Source organism: Aplysia californica, unplaced genomic scaffold (assembly GCF_000002075.1).
Source record: "Aplysia californica isolate F4 #8 unplaced genomic scaffold, AplCal3.0 scaffold00072, whole genome shotgun sequence".
Taxonomy (NCBI): Eukaryota; Metazoa; Mollusca; class Gastropoda; order Aplysiida; family Aplysiidae; genus Aplysia; species Aplysia californica.
In genome coordinates, this window is record NW_004797342.1 from 923,394 (window position 1) to 938,302 (window position 14,909).

General features: G+C 39.1%; 1 protein-coding gene and 1 long non-coding RNA gene across 2 annotated transcripts in view; both read right to left on the bottom strand.

Moving 5' to 3' along the window:
- The window catches only part of LOC101853842 (organic cation transporter protein), a 19,652-nt gene extending 10,928 nt beyond the window's left edge, over positions 1-8,724 (bottom strand). The window contains exons 1-6 of the mRNA XM_035968657.1: positions 8,448-8,724; positions 7,694-7,924; positions 6,311-6,513; positions 2,785-2,939; positions 2,003-2,150; positions 497-631 (exon numbers count right to left, since the gene is read on the bottom strand). Of these exons, the coding sequence (XP_035824550.1) occupies positions 497-631; positions 2,003-2,150; positions 2,785-2,939; positions 6,311-6,513; positions 7,694-7,924; positions 8,448-8,603 (1,028 nt within the window). The 5' untranslated portion in view covers positions 8,604-8,724. The remainder of the gene's footprint in view (positions 1-496; positions 632-2,002; positions 2,151-2,784; positions 2,940-6,310; positions 6,514-7,693; positions 7,925-8,447) is intronic.
- A 1,555-nt stretch (positions 8,725-10,279) lies between these two features.
- LOC118477362 overlaps positions 10,280-14,909 on the bottom strand; it is a 7,460-nt gene continuing 2,830 nt past the window's right edge. The window contains exons 2-3 of the long non-coding RNA XR_004858323.1: positions 12,968-13,062; positions 10,280-10,561 (exon numbers count right to left, since the gene is read on the bottom strand). This is a non-coding gene — a long non-coding RNA (uncharacterized LOC118477362). The remainder of the gene's footprint in view (positions 10,562-12,967; positions 13,063-14,909) is intronic.

Genomic DNA, 14,909 nt, shown 5'->3' on the forward strand with positions numbered 1-14,909 from the left:
TATTATTATTTTTAGTAGTAGTAGTAGTAGTAGTAGTAGTAGTAGTATTGTTATTATTATTATTATCTAAATGAAAACTCTTATGATGATAACAATATCGTCAGGCCATAATGTGGTGTGGGTGACTTTGTTTCACAGTACAAGCCCACGGGTCGCTCTTAGATTTTGGCTCCTTGATGATTCTAACAACTCTCCAAACCCTAGCTTAATCCTTTTCGCGAAGGACGTCAGAAAGGAAAGCACCGCCTCTTTGAAAGAAACAGCTTTTAGTGTGTTTAGATTGGCGAAAACATGAACAAAACCACATCATCGGGAAAAGATCAAGTTGGGGTCGCATTCATAAAAGCGCCTTTCGCACATGACGCCATGGCAACCCCTAAGTTGGCCCAAGACAGACTGGAGACTTTGTACTATAAGTGTAGCAAGTCAAGTCGGCTCAACTGAATCCTGGTAACATAATTATGGCTTTTTCTCGTGTCCGAAGAGCACAACTTACCGTTTAATGACTATGAACATCATGATAGCTGAAGGAAATTCCAAGGCACCACCGAGAAGGAAGTTGACGTAAGCATCGCCAGCCAACGATGTGGACAATAGGGTGATGCCATAGTAGGTTAAACTACTTATCATCCTGGTTTTAGACAAACAAAAAGAAATATTACTATGAATTTTGGGTCTTGGGGTTGTTAGAAAACATTGTAACATTGGTTTGTAATGACATTCACTTCGTATCATCTTTTTTATTATTTTTATTAACATCATCATCTTTGTCATGTTCATCATCTTCATCCTCCTCCTTCTCCTCCTCTTCCTCATCATCATCATCATCCTGCTCATCATCATCATCATCATCATCATCATCATCATCATCATCATCATCATCATCATCATCATCATCATTGTTTGATAAGCAGAGTAGGAAGGATCATCATCATCATCTTCATCATCATCTTCATCATCATCATCATCATCCATCCCGATAACGATCATTATCTCCCCTTCTCTCCTTCTCTCTCTCTCTCCCTCTCCCTCTCTCTCTCTCTCTCTCTCTCTCTCTCTCTCTCTCTCTCTCTCTCTCTCTTCTCTCTCTCTCCTCTCTCTCGTGAAGACTTAGTTTTCGTCAGAAGTATCAAGGCACAACAAAGAGAACACGGACGTGCCTGTGTTAAGAACTACCTGTTGTTGTTTTTTGGGGGGTTTTTTGTTGTTGTTTTTTTTTGGGGAGGTTGCTTGAAAAGCAAAGGAACAATAATGGGGTATTAGATTTTCCATGCATTTTGCCCCTGCAAACTGTTTCCTCTTTCTGTTAATGCATACCCTGTTTCTAACTGACTCGACTCTCATGCCTTAGTTCAAACTATAGGGCAACTTGAAAAGTCGGATAAGGACTTAATGTTGGTTCCTATGCTCAAAACAGGTAGAGTAGTATAGACAAACGAACTATAAACGTGGCTTTCATTTTACAGGTTTAACTTTCAAAAAATTCACAACGGAGAGGGGAGAGAGAGAGAGAGAGAGAGAGAGAGAGATAGAAAAAGAGATAGAGACAGACAGATGGCACAGACGGACGAACATACACACTGACATACAATCAAAGATATACAGAGTTTTGTAAGGGGTATAGGAGAGGAAGAAACATGGAGAAAGAGAAGAAAGACTGGAAATGAAAAGAGAGAATAGACAGTAAAATAGTACATTAAAGCTCTACACGTGTACTGTATTTACTTTCTTATAAATCTAAAAGCCGTTCAGGACATTCTGTGTCATTTCGAATGCCGTACACTTAGCTAAGCGCTGAAAGTAGCAAGTATTACAGGAAGAAAGAAGGTAGTTTGGACGTTCATGGAATTTGAAAACTGCAGTATTTTAAAGTACGGACCAACCTTTATATTATTAAAACCCAGTCAATGCCTCCGTCGAGACTTTTTTAAAAATCGTTGAAAACAACAGTACAACGGAGGCTGGGCAGGGAATATTCAAAATTGAAAGCCATGTTACGTACCAGCCAAAACAAATGCTCAGAGACATTCTCCTCAAGGTTGGGTTTTTCATTATGTCCAGCAGCGTCGCATGAGACTCCTTGGGCTTCACCACCGTTGTTTGATCAGCTTCTGGGGGCAATGTAGGCAGTTGGGTCTCGTTGCTAAAGCCTGGGAAGTTAGAAATAAAATGATTTGGTACAAAGTTTGTTATGTCTTAATACACGACAACAGTTTGAGACGAAAGGGGGGGGGGTGCATTGATAATTCGGCTCGTATCTGTTTCTGAGACCCCGCTGCGACAAAAACTCCAGCCATACTAATCGACGATTACGAACAGACTCAGCGTGTAAAGAACCAGCTATCTGAATATGTACGGCTTTGGCCTCACGTTCTGACCATGTCTATGGGTCAGCTATATAATGATAGCGGCTCTTCTTTCTGTCACCATTTGTAAAATTGTGATTCTCTTGCGTTCTTATTTCTGTATGTATTACTACAGTCACTCTAATTATCTCTACCATGCTTTTTTTGTTGTCGTCACTGTTATTGATGTCTTTGTTGAGGGGGGCGGGTTTATTTTGCTATTGTTACTATCGATATTGGGTTGTTTTTTTAGCTTGTTGCTTTAGTATTTGCCTTTGGATTTATTTTGAGACACAATGTAACATATTTATATGTATTTAATTATATTGAATATATGCTGAATTGTTGTAGTATTCATAAAGATGTTGTATGCAATACGTATTATTAAATGTAGGTGCACATTCTTGTACGTGTATGTAAGCGCTTGTTATCGTCTGACCTGCGACACTGTGCTTGTCTGTTTGCTTGTTCAGTACCGTGTCCACCAGTTGCTCGTAGCTCTTCCCATTCATGGCACAGGCTTTCTTCATCACTTTCCGAGCCTCGTCGATATGACGGTTGGCCAGCAACCATCTCAGAGACTCGTCCATAAACCTGGCAGGAAATGTGGAATAGTTGTCTTAAAGTATGAATTTTGTCGGGTTATATGTACATATTATAGATAGATAGATAGATAGATAGATAGATAGATAGATAGATAGATAGATAGATAGATTTTGAGGAAAGGGTATAATAAATAATGAAAACTGCCTTTGAAAGACGTTAAAATCTATTGCTGAAGCACGTTTTCTCTTCCCTGCTATGTTTTACCATTGAATTCCATTCATATAGATGTCAACTGAATGCCAAATTGGGAATGAATTTTCCATGAAATAATATTTGAAAAATTGTTTTTTATTTAAAGTTTGTATGTGTTCTCACGTTTTTTAAACTTGAAAGCTGATTTTCTCTAAATTATATTTTTATTCCCTACCTCGCAAAAACAACTTGAGATACCTAAAAATTCAAAAACCCCTGTGTTCAGCGTTGAACTTCCTATAAGGTACAACCCTTAATTCAAAATGGTCAAATCCGACTTTGGTACCTTCCTTTAGGCACACACACACACACACACACACACACACACACACACACACACACACACACACACACACACACACACACACACACACACACACACACACACACATATCCTCTCTTCTGCACACATCAGAATCTGTGCACATCAATATGACAATATTATAACAATATGCCAGCACTCACAAGCAGGCCATAGTCACATGTATAACATAAATGTTCAATATTGCTAACAGTAATAGTGTTTAGCTAGATACACAATCAGTACATAATATGTATTCCGATTGTAACTCAATTATATTCTGACATTGCATGTTTTAAAGGTCATAGGAATACATGTATTACAAGATAATTGACATGGTAGGAGCTCATAATAAAAACTGACGTTCTGAATCTTTCTTCGTTATAAAACAGGAGCGTACGTCTTTTACTACTGAATAATGATTTTATTTGTAGGAACAGGGGATGTTGGTTGTCCGAAAAGATAGAATTTTTTTTCTAGTGCAAGTGATAATGGAATAATTCATCGGAGTAGGCGAATGTACATGTTGAAATTTTGCTTGTTTTCCGTATTAATAGATTCAGTTTTACTTTTTCTTAAAGTTTTGCGTTTCGTGTTTGTGCTTTCATACAGAAATTGATCACACTGTCTTTGATTAAATGATAGAATATGGACAAGAATGATTTATCAACTTTGAAGACCATTAGCTTCCTCGGGAAAAATAGTCTTTTGTTCACTTTTTTAGTCAGGAGAGAAGTTTCGACATACCAGTCAATTTTGTTGTCCAAGGAAACACCCAAATACTAATAATCTGACACTTGCTGGATGTTTTCAATTTTAATTTCGAGTGGCTGCAGGGGGGATGCCTTTTTTCTAAAGTCAGCGGCAAGCTTTTTAGGTATGATTTTTCACATCACTCAGAAAAGTACAATATAAAACTATGATAAGCAGTCTCGTCTCATAGAGAGAGATGGAATCAATGTGATTAAAATGGAGAGAAAATAAAGATGCGTTAATTCACATTGCCGTGCAGTCATTATGAGTATACATTATGCGCACTGCTCAAGAGACGAAGAAATGTGAATATCACAGTAAACTTACGAAATGAAAGTTGCTTTAAATCATTGTTAACAATTCTGAAATTAAGGGAGATTGTTAAAAGAAGAGCAAACTCCAAGATGAAATCATGCTAAGCGTTGCACAGCAGGCAGAGAAATGTTCAAATCAGGGTCGTAACGTAGCAGAATCTAAACAATGTGACACAAGCTCAAGGCAATTTAGCGAGTACAAAACGTTCTTTGCGGTGGTGTGATAGCAATGACAATGGGCCTGTATTATTACAACGAGGAGCAAACACTTTGAAGCGTGCATTTTAGGTGCTAGATTTTTGTTTGGGATAATCTGTAAGTAGGAAAATGTCACTTTTGTCAAATATTCCGGTGAGCTTATGTGTCTGTGAAAGTGTGCATGTGTGTATATGTTTGTGTATGTTTGTGCCCGTGTGTGTCTTGTATATCTCTGTGTGTATGTGTGTATGTGTGTGTGTGTGCGTGTGTTTGGGTGCATACGTGTGTGTGTGTGTGTGTATGTGTGTGCTTGTCCATTTCTGTGTCTGGATGGTTAGATAATAACTTTACCATATCAGAGTGTTCAAGATTTGATAAAAAGGCATTATACTGTCTTTTTATCCGCCTATTCATGTGGTGAGTCAAATTTGAAAGGCACATTGACGAAAATACATAAGCGCATCACAAGTGGTCGCTACCTTTATTGTTCAAATATTTTTTATGATGGAAAAAAGTATGTGCCAATATCTTCAAATTTGTTGCGATATTGATATCAACAGCAATTTTAAACCCTTCCGAGCCTGCTTCTCATATTATCTTTTCCTTTGATTTAGGACTGTTCATTACCTTAATGGAGTAAGTGTATGTTTGTTGTTTGTTTTGTTGGTCATCCAGAGAAAGTCAGGTAGCAGAATAGAGTCTACATGGGTAGCTGTGTGAGACAAAGCTTTACTTACTCATAGGCTAATCTGCTACTGAGATCTGGTGAAAAGCCCAACGGCTATTTTGTGCTACAGCCAAGAGAAATACGTCAGTTAAAAAAACATTTCTGTAAAAATCAATTAACTTATATCGCCTAACCTTCCCAATCGCAAAGTCTTCACTATATGCCTTATAGCTACGTCTGTTATCTTTAGGTAAAAAGGATCTTTATCTCTTTGTTTCCCTTTTAGATATAAGTGCAAGTAATGCAAGCACTTTGTTGCAACGTATGCTGCTAAACAATTACAGTTTGAGTTGGGGGGGGGGGTTCCTTTACATCCCCCAAGTTTGCCTCGCATGAGACTAGCAGCACTTAAAATAAAAAGATCTTAAATCTTTGGCCGAGTGCTTTATTTGTTCTCTTCAATAATGTCATCAGTTCGACGTTACGGCAGCAAAACCTTACGCTACTGCTTTAAACATGGGTGAAATGTGCTGTTTGGATTTTGCAGGAGAACTGGCGCATTTTCTCGCCACAGAAAGTAGGTAGGTAAAATGAGCAAGGTCGTGGTTAGACGCTGCTAGTGGCTAGACAAAGCCATGTTTCACAAACTGTCAGCCGAATGAAAGAATGAACTCATAACATACAGACTTGGCACAAACGCGATGAAAGTTGCGATTCCATAGGACATCTGCAGGGTTCTCCAGCTGGCGTCTTGGAGAACGTAGGCAAACGGAACGATAAGTACAACTGCCATCACCCACCAGCAAGTTGCGATGCAGCCCATGACTAGACGTAACTCTTTCGGGAAAACCTCTATCAGAAGAATAAATATGGGCACCATTGAACCCTGTGGGTAGAGAAAGTGTCATGTGTTTCATTACCGAAGTCAACATACAAAATTGGCAAGAAGGTGATAAAAGCGCTGATTCCATAGGTCATCTGTAGAGTTCTCCAACTTGCGTCCTGGAGGAGATAGGCGAATGGCACGAGAATGACAACAGTAGTCACCCACTGGATTGTCATGTTGAAGCCCATCATAAGACGGAGCTCTGCAGGAAAAATCTCTATCATAATAGTGAAGTATGGCACCATTACACCCTGTGAACAGGAAAAAACGAATGATAAAACATACTGTTATTTACTATCAAATCAGGACTACGGTAAAAGGATCGCCCCTACTCTGGCTGATCAGTAATAAATTCGTGCTCAGGTAAAATTTCGTTTATAGAAACGTGTCTTGTCCCGCAAAACCGATTAAAACGTCATTTAAGAAATAGTCAGATGTCTAGACTGAGTTAGTCCCGCGTACCTAAAAGAAAAGAGGACCCATTTAATGGCCAGTAACTTGGTCATCTTTAGACCAATTTTAACAAAACTTCGAGGAAATGAAATCCAATCAAGGAAACGTTACATTTGTCAGTGGGGAAAAAATCAAACTACAAGAATAGTTAAGAAACGCATCTTCTTTTGGAAATATTTGCACCAGTATGTCACGCTCTTAACTTACCTATCTTAAGAAAGTGCCATGGGTACTTATTAGGAATCCATTTTTCCAATCCATCAATCATGCCTTTCTTGTTCTTCTAAAGAACTGATGCTATGACCATTATTTTGCCAATACGTCTTGTTTTGTTTTTGCCTTATTTTAGTACTAACAAATTCTTTTCTTTTTAGCCTAGTTGAAACATTGCAGCTAGGCTTAAAGATGTATCTATCTTCTGATATCTACAAATTTCGAACAAATACAGTAATTGAAAAATAATAAGATTTGAATTTGTGTAGGTTTAACGCCCCTTGCAACACTGTAAGGCTGTTTGAGAGGCTGGACCTCCGATTTCAATGTCCTTTTCCGATAGGACATAACCAAATGGGGATATTTATGTAAGGTACCATTCTCACGATCGTAGGGCCTACCATTGGACCAAACTGGTACTAGAACCCACAAACCCGCAATCTCACGATTACGAGTACAGTAGCTTAATCACTAGACTGCCGGCACCACTTTAATCAAAAGTTTAACAGCGAATCTTTTGTTAACTTAAAGTTTTAATACACATCTTACGATCTAAAATATACATCGTACAGCTATATAATTGGGGGGATGCATACATCTTCCAAGTATTGCACAGCTTAATAGACCATTCATATTCCACGTGCTTTCAAAGTACATGTAGAATCAAACCTGGCTGCACGACGTTAAACTTAAGAACAGGGCACTTTTTCCACTTGTTAGAAAAGCCAATCCATTTTTCTCAACCATTTACAGTGTCAGTATTACCTGGTTAAAGCTGCCAGACAGGAATTTCAGCAACAAGAAGATTTCAAAGGATTGAATGAAAGCCATCCCCAGTAGAACCGAGGACATGAGAAGACTGGAGCCTATCAGAAGTTTCTTCCGGCCGAACCGGTCACCCAGCTGTGGAAGGGAGGCTGCTCCTGCCATCATGCCCAGCATCGTCAACATTTGGGGCAGTTGGCTCAGAGCTTCGTTTTCGCACACCAGATTCCACTGGAAGGATTGAAGTAACGGGAAGTGTAGTGGTATATTATTGTTACCATGCACTCATTATAAACCCCCAGCCATCTCCCCACCCCCCACCCTTTTTCCCATCCCACGGTTTCGAAATTAGTTTCCTTGATCTTGATGATACTGATATTACACTGGCGCTTAAAAAACTGGAATCTAATAGTGCCAGAATTATGTTTCTCTTCTTTCTTCCCCCCCCCCCCTCTCTTTCTCTCTCTCTCTCTCTCTCTCTCTCTCTCTCTCTCTCGCTCTCTCTCTCTCTCTTTCTCTCTCTCTCTCTCTCTATCTATCTATCTATCTCTCTCTCCCTCTCTCACTCGCTCTCTCTCTTTCTCTTTCTCTTTCTCTTTCTCTCTGCTTCATTCTCTAATATTACTTCCAATAAGTATCTTTATATTTATGTGTTTATCTATCTATCTATCTATCTATCTATCTATCTATCTATCTATCTATCTATCTATCTATTTATCTATCTATCTATCTATCTATTTATTTATCCCCATACCTCGGAAACAACAGACACAGACACATTGTGCTCGTATTGATACTCTCTACAGCTCTTTTCAAAGACCACCTCTTGGCCCTCGGAGGTATTGGCCCACACTTTGATCTCACAGGAACCATATTCCAACGTCTCATTGGCTCGGAGAATGTGGCTCATGTTCTCTTCGCTGTGGCACTTTGGAGTCACATCCTTGCCTGCAGATAACGAACCGGTTACCCAGCTGTTTTGAGCCCATTTCAACGAATTTCTAAAATTCTGTTGGACTAAAGAAAGAAAATAGATGTGGAATGTGTGTGTGTGGGGGGGGGGGAGTCCTCAAGTAGGGTCAGTGGTCAGCTGAAGATTTTCGGAAACAAAAAAAGGTGTACAGTTCAGTGTCGGGCCATAACAAAATAATGCCATTCGACATTCTCGCCAATACTCTAAAACATTCAAAATGGTACTGACAGTTGACAGGATTTTATGACATTCCTGATTTCGAATATCATTATTCAAAGCCACTTGACAAGACAAAAAGTATTATCATAAAGTATGCAAACCATATGGGTTCAGAAACGGATTTAACTAAAAGTACACAATCATTGAAATTTCGGCGTACCCAGGTACTGAGAGTACACAGCGAATCTTGTTTCAACTGCCATGTCTTCATTTATAAAACGAACGATAGGGCCTAGTTTTGGTTGTTGTTTTTTTTTGGGGGGGGGTTTCTGTAAAAGAGAATATATTCTCATTGATTGAGTCCCCCGTCCGTTCCTTTCTCTTTCTATCTGTCTCTGTGCCTGTGTTTCTATCAGTGTCAGCGTCTGTGTATGTACCTCTGTCTATCTGTTTGTCTTTCTGTTTGTCTGTCTGTCTGTCTGTGTTTATCTCTCATTCTGTCTCTCTCTCTGTCTCTCTCCTCTCTCTCTCTCTCCCTGTCTTTCTCTCCTCTCCTCCCTTATCTTTCTCTCTCTCTCTCTCTCTCTCACACACACACACACACACACACACACACACACACACACACACACACACACAAACACAAACACACACACACAAACACTCTTTCTATCACACACAAACACTCTTTCTATCTATCTATCTACATATCTATATATATATCTATCTATATATATATATATATATATATATATATATATATATATATATATGTTTTTTCCCACTATCTACGTACCTTTCCTTTCTACCATCTGTCTCTCTCTGTCTCTCTCTCTCTCTCTTAATACATATGAACACGCACTCACAAATACATACACACACACACACACACACACACACACACACACACACACACACACGCACACACACACACACACACACACACACATACACGAGAACATGCACACATTCCCTCACTCTTGCTCTGTATCCATATTTGAAGGAATGGGTGGGTGAATTTCTGGTGTACGAGTATTTACGTGTTTACTGGTTGGAGTAAGTATGTGTATGTATATATGTGTATGTGTGTTTATATCTGTAGGTGCGTGTGTGTGTGTGTGTGTGTGTGTGTGTGTGTGTGTGTGTGTGTGTGTGTGTGTGTGTGTGTGTGTGTGTGTGTGTGTGTGTGTGTGTGTGTGTATGCATGTTTATATATTATTATTTTTATGTAAGTGTGTGTGTTTGTGTGTGTGTTAATGAGTGAGTGAGAGAGAGAAAGAGAGAGAGGGGAGGAGAGAAAGAGAGAGAGAGAGAGAGAGTGAGAGAGAGAGAGAGAGAGAGAAAGAGAGAGAGAGAGGGAGTTGCAATGTCTTAGCTTAGTAAGAGTTCAAAAGAACTACCTATATGGGTTCAGAAAAGATGATAAATCGATATACACGACGCTGGAACTTACCGACAAAGACTCCAGAGAGAATAGAAAAACTGAGAGACAGTGAAACAATCCAAAGTAGCACAAAGTGCAGCATTTGATAGCGTCCAAATCTGTGAAGGTACTTCCAAACATCGTCTACGTCGATGCTAGAGCAGTTGTTCTTGTCAATATCCAGCCTAGGCTGTGGACTGTTGCCATTAGTGGACACATCTGCTACTTCTTGCTCTCTATCGTCTGTCTCTGGTTGCATCTTGATGGCACGAGGAGAAACTTACTGCTCGAATAGACTCACACCAGACATCACCTGGAAGGATTTATGATTTAAATCGAGTAACCAGTACCGTTTGGTTGTATTCGTGTTCCTGTCAAAGACCGATGTTAGATGTTGTGGTACCGACTATTCAACCACACTTCAGTGTTGACAGTGAGCCGAAGCCAGATCTTACCACTGGGTTATATTTGCCTTAACGATGTTAGTTATTGTCTGTGACATATTGGTGTGAACTTCGGAGTTTTCAATTCTGTTTTGATATCATAACTACTATCTCAATTAAGAATATTTGCATTTTCTTTATTAAGCACCTCATGGTGTCTGCTGTGATTTTATTATTGCACTCAGTCATGGCTAGCCTGGACGGACAAGGTCAAGCTTGGAGCTCTCCACCTCATAATGTTCTAAATATTGTTTTGATGGAGTTGTAGAAATGCTTACGGTTACAATCATTTGGATGATCTGTCTAGAAAAAATTTAAGCTAATAAAGCTAGAGACACCTTTCTCACCAGTTTGAATATTTTCAAAATCTTAAGTGAAATGCAGACTAATGTAAGCCAAATTTGTTATATACCATTCAAGAATGTAACTTTTTCTACAATCTCCCGTCCCTTTTTTTAGTCGATAGCCATTCCATAGCATTCACACTCCTGCTTTGTCAACAAAAAGAATCCCACATTTTTTTCCTATTAGAAACTATTGCGATTCTTAAGATCTTTGAGAGCAGCATCATAATCTTGAGCCCTTGGTGCTTTTGCATGCCTGTAGAAATCTATGATTGCCAGTCTTCTAATGCAGCATGCAATCTGGGATATACGGTGCTCTTTGATATTCTTTTGTCCGAACAATGTTTTCCTAATACAAAGGACCACCAAAACTTTTTGAAAGTGGGCTGCCTAACTGAAAGAACGCCGATTGAAGACAAGTTAACTACTATTCGATACAATACACTGACAACATGTGAAAATGAAAACGACCAACCTTTTGATCTATCACTACTGAAATTTGCATGAAATGCAAAAACAATAAAGTCAACGTACATACATAGTGTAGTTACCTAAGTGTCGTAATAGAACGTTTTATTTGCACTGCAAAGTTCAATTAAAATAATCAGTTATTTTCCTGACGAAGTTCTAAACTAGTTCCATAACTCCTTCTAAGTTATTCTCCTGCTCTGTGGCATGGCGTCGGACCCGGCGAACTGATTAATTTAGTTGTCAGTTGTTTGATGACCCCTACTTTAAACAATATAATTAAGCTTCTTGTACTTTGTACGTCTCCATTCTATGTGAAAGTTACATAATATATAGTTTCTCTCTCTTTCTCTCTCTCTCTCTCTCTCTCTCTCTCTCTCTCTCTCTCTCTCTTTCTCTCTTTCTCCGAGTGTCTTTCTGCGGAAGACATAGGTTGGGCAAAGAAATCTGCACTTTGGGATGCATTAATAGCAAATTTTTAAAATAAAATTCAGAATAACTTGAATGAGAAATAGGCATCTAGTACAAAAAATAGTGTGCATTTGGGGCGGTCATTTACCTTGTAGGTTCTGTTCAAACAAACAACTTGAAAGTCAAAACAACAATAGTCAGTCTTGTAAAGTATCAATGTCAAACGTTCAAACACTTAAGCAGTTCTCTCAATGGAGGCATCCTTGAAACATACTTACCTGCGTCTTACATTTATCAAGAATATCATCTAAACTTCGAAGCGGTCCACTTTTCTTAATGATTGCAAAGCCACACACATCAGCCCATGTGACGTTTATGAGGTTAATCGCAACTAAATATAATTTTCTTTCTGCTAATGTATCTTTTGGCTCATAAAGCAGACCGCAAAGTGTGCAATGAAAAACCCTGTTTGAACGTTTGATTGTTCAGAATGCACTCTTTGGAGACATGTTCAGCTTGCCAAGGGCACAACGATTTCAGGATATAAGGGCACTTTAAGTAATTTCCGAGTATCAAAATTGCTAGGAGTTCGAATCCAATGAACTCCCGTCAGGTCAGAGCATGAAACATTCAGCAATTATTGTTTCGGCACGCATGCTTTCAGAGAAGTCTTTTAAAAGATGTCGAGCTACTAGTCCAGAATTACAATCGTACTATAAGACTGTCCAAAACGGTTTTGTCCTGCTCACCATAACGGTTTTTTTTTCGTAGCGTGATCCACCAAGTGTCGCATATAGAGGAAGAGAAATCGTGCTCCAACATCAAAGTCGTCACTTTTCCACACCTGGGTAAACTGGCCACTCAGAAGCACCTCACAGTCACAATAACAGTTGTGCCACTGTCGGGCTACCGCATGGCTGCCGTTGCGTAATGATTATAATTGTTAATCAAATTATTATATCAAGCTGAACGTGTGTTCATTATGTTGTAAAAAGCTTGAAACTGGCATAGGGCAAGTTAAGGTAATTTTTTTTAAATTAAGTAGTATCTTACCTTGTAGCTATTGAATTCAACTTTAAAACGACGATGCCAAAGAAACAGCGCCAATATTGACCTGGAAACTGAAGAAACCTTGGCATCACGGAGGTCTAAAGGAGGATAAAAGGTTTTAAAAATGAAGGTGAAATGAGACACTTACTTAGCAAAGTATTATAAAGCTCTCTTTGTATACAATAGCTATAGTTCCAGTGATACTTCGAAACAATTGAAGAAACATGTAATCATTTGGGTACTTTTTTATTTGTAAGAGTGGACTAAAAACTGTCAGTTAGAGTGCAGTTTGACAATGATATAGACTGGTAAAACAGTCTCTTCTAGAACTGTTCCTTGTTTCTCGCCTGACAGTGTCATATTATACTTCTATTAAACTTCTGTTCTATCCTTTACTGTTCTACAAACTACCAATAATTAATATCTAAGAAAGTTGTGGTAAGCGGTATGCCGACTTGTCCTCTAATAAATAAGGTATTCGACGTAAAAAAAAAAAACTACGCTGCGGATGGCTTAGTATATTTTTCAGCGTTAAAAGGGAATTGCCGGATGTACTTGGTCAATTATCTCATTACATTAACATCTTTTCATGAGTTGATGTATGTCAACCAGTAAATAACGCCTTTACCTTTTTTTCTTTTTTTTTGGTATACGTTGCAATGTTCTCGTAGAATTTTTAAAGAATGAAACAGTTATTTCTCCTTTTAAAAAGTTGCTTTCTGGGCTTGTGACATTTTAACAGCTGGTCGACGTGCTAAGGAATCCAAATACCTGTTGCATAACAACTTCTTACAGAAATTAATCCGGACAACGCTGTGTATCTGTGTTGGAACTTCTACAGATACAAGGCCAACAAAACACGCAAACGTGCTGCCGGACTCTGACGATGGCTCATGAGTGCGTACTGGTATAGACAAAAGCCAGGCTCTGTTTTACAAAATCTCCTGCAAACAGACATGAAAAATAAGCATTCGCCAAGGCCGACTTCTGTACAGTATCCAACATCCAACACTACCCCAGGGGGAAACTCTACACCCAAGACGTCAAGGCGTGACATACAGTACATTCGAGAAAGTTTTCAGAATTCAGACTAGCAAACGATACGTCGCCCGGCTCTGATGGTGTCCGCTATGAACACATGAAAAGGTTGGAGAAGGAGATGACGGCACCGACAGAGACTCTCCATGCTAGCTTGTGGAGCGGCATGAAACCTGATAACTGGCTTGACTGTTACCCGACCTCAATACCCGAGGCAGATAAAGATCATAGCCGCACATCCTCATACAGTACTGCAGACATGTAGAATACAATCTGCAAGGTGCTGGAGAAAATGGTGACTGGAAGACTAGTCGCAGAATCATGAAAACATTCTCCCACTTTAATCGGTTTAAAGGAAATTAGGAGTTAATACGCGGAAAAAAAGAAAAAAAACTCCAAGGCGCAGTGTTAAAAACACATTGATTCAAGAGATCATTGACATACATGATACTGTAAAGTAAATTTGCTTATTTAAAAAAAGGATGCTTCAAAAACGCTACAGTTGATAAGTTGACTGTCCAAACTATTGATTCTACACGAAATCTCGTTCGGACCGCATTTAAATGATTTAATGATATACTTCTCGGTAACTCTTGAGGATGATGATACAATTTATCGTAAACACTATCGACCACTGACAGATTCCAGACGTCACAACTGATTAGTTTCTTCTCTTACTTTTTGGGAAACAAAGGTCATTCAGTCAGAATGACAGATAATGTTAATTGAACTGCAGCGGTCTGAGTGGTCACAGCTTGAAAATTTCTAGCATTAAGCCGAATAATGGTATGCAGATCCAAGCGGTTTGCGACACCCATGCAAGGTCTCCACCCCCACCCCATCTCCACCCCTCTCTCTCTCTCTCTCTCTCTCTCTCTCTCTCTCTCTCTCTCTCTCTCTCTCTCTC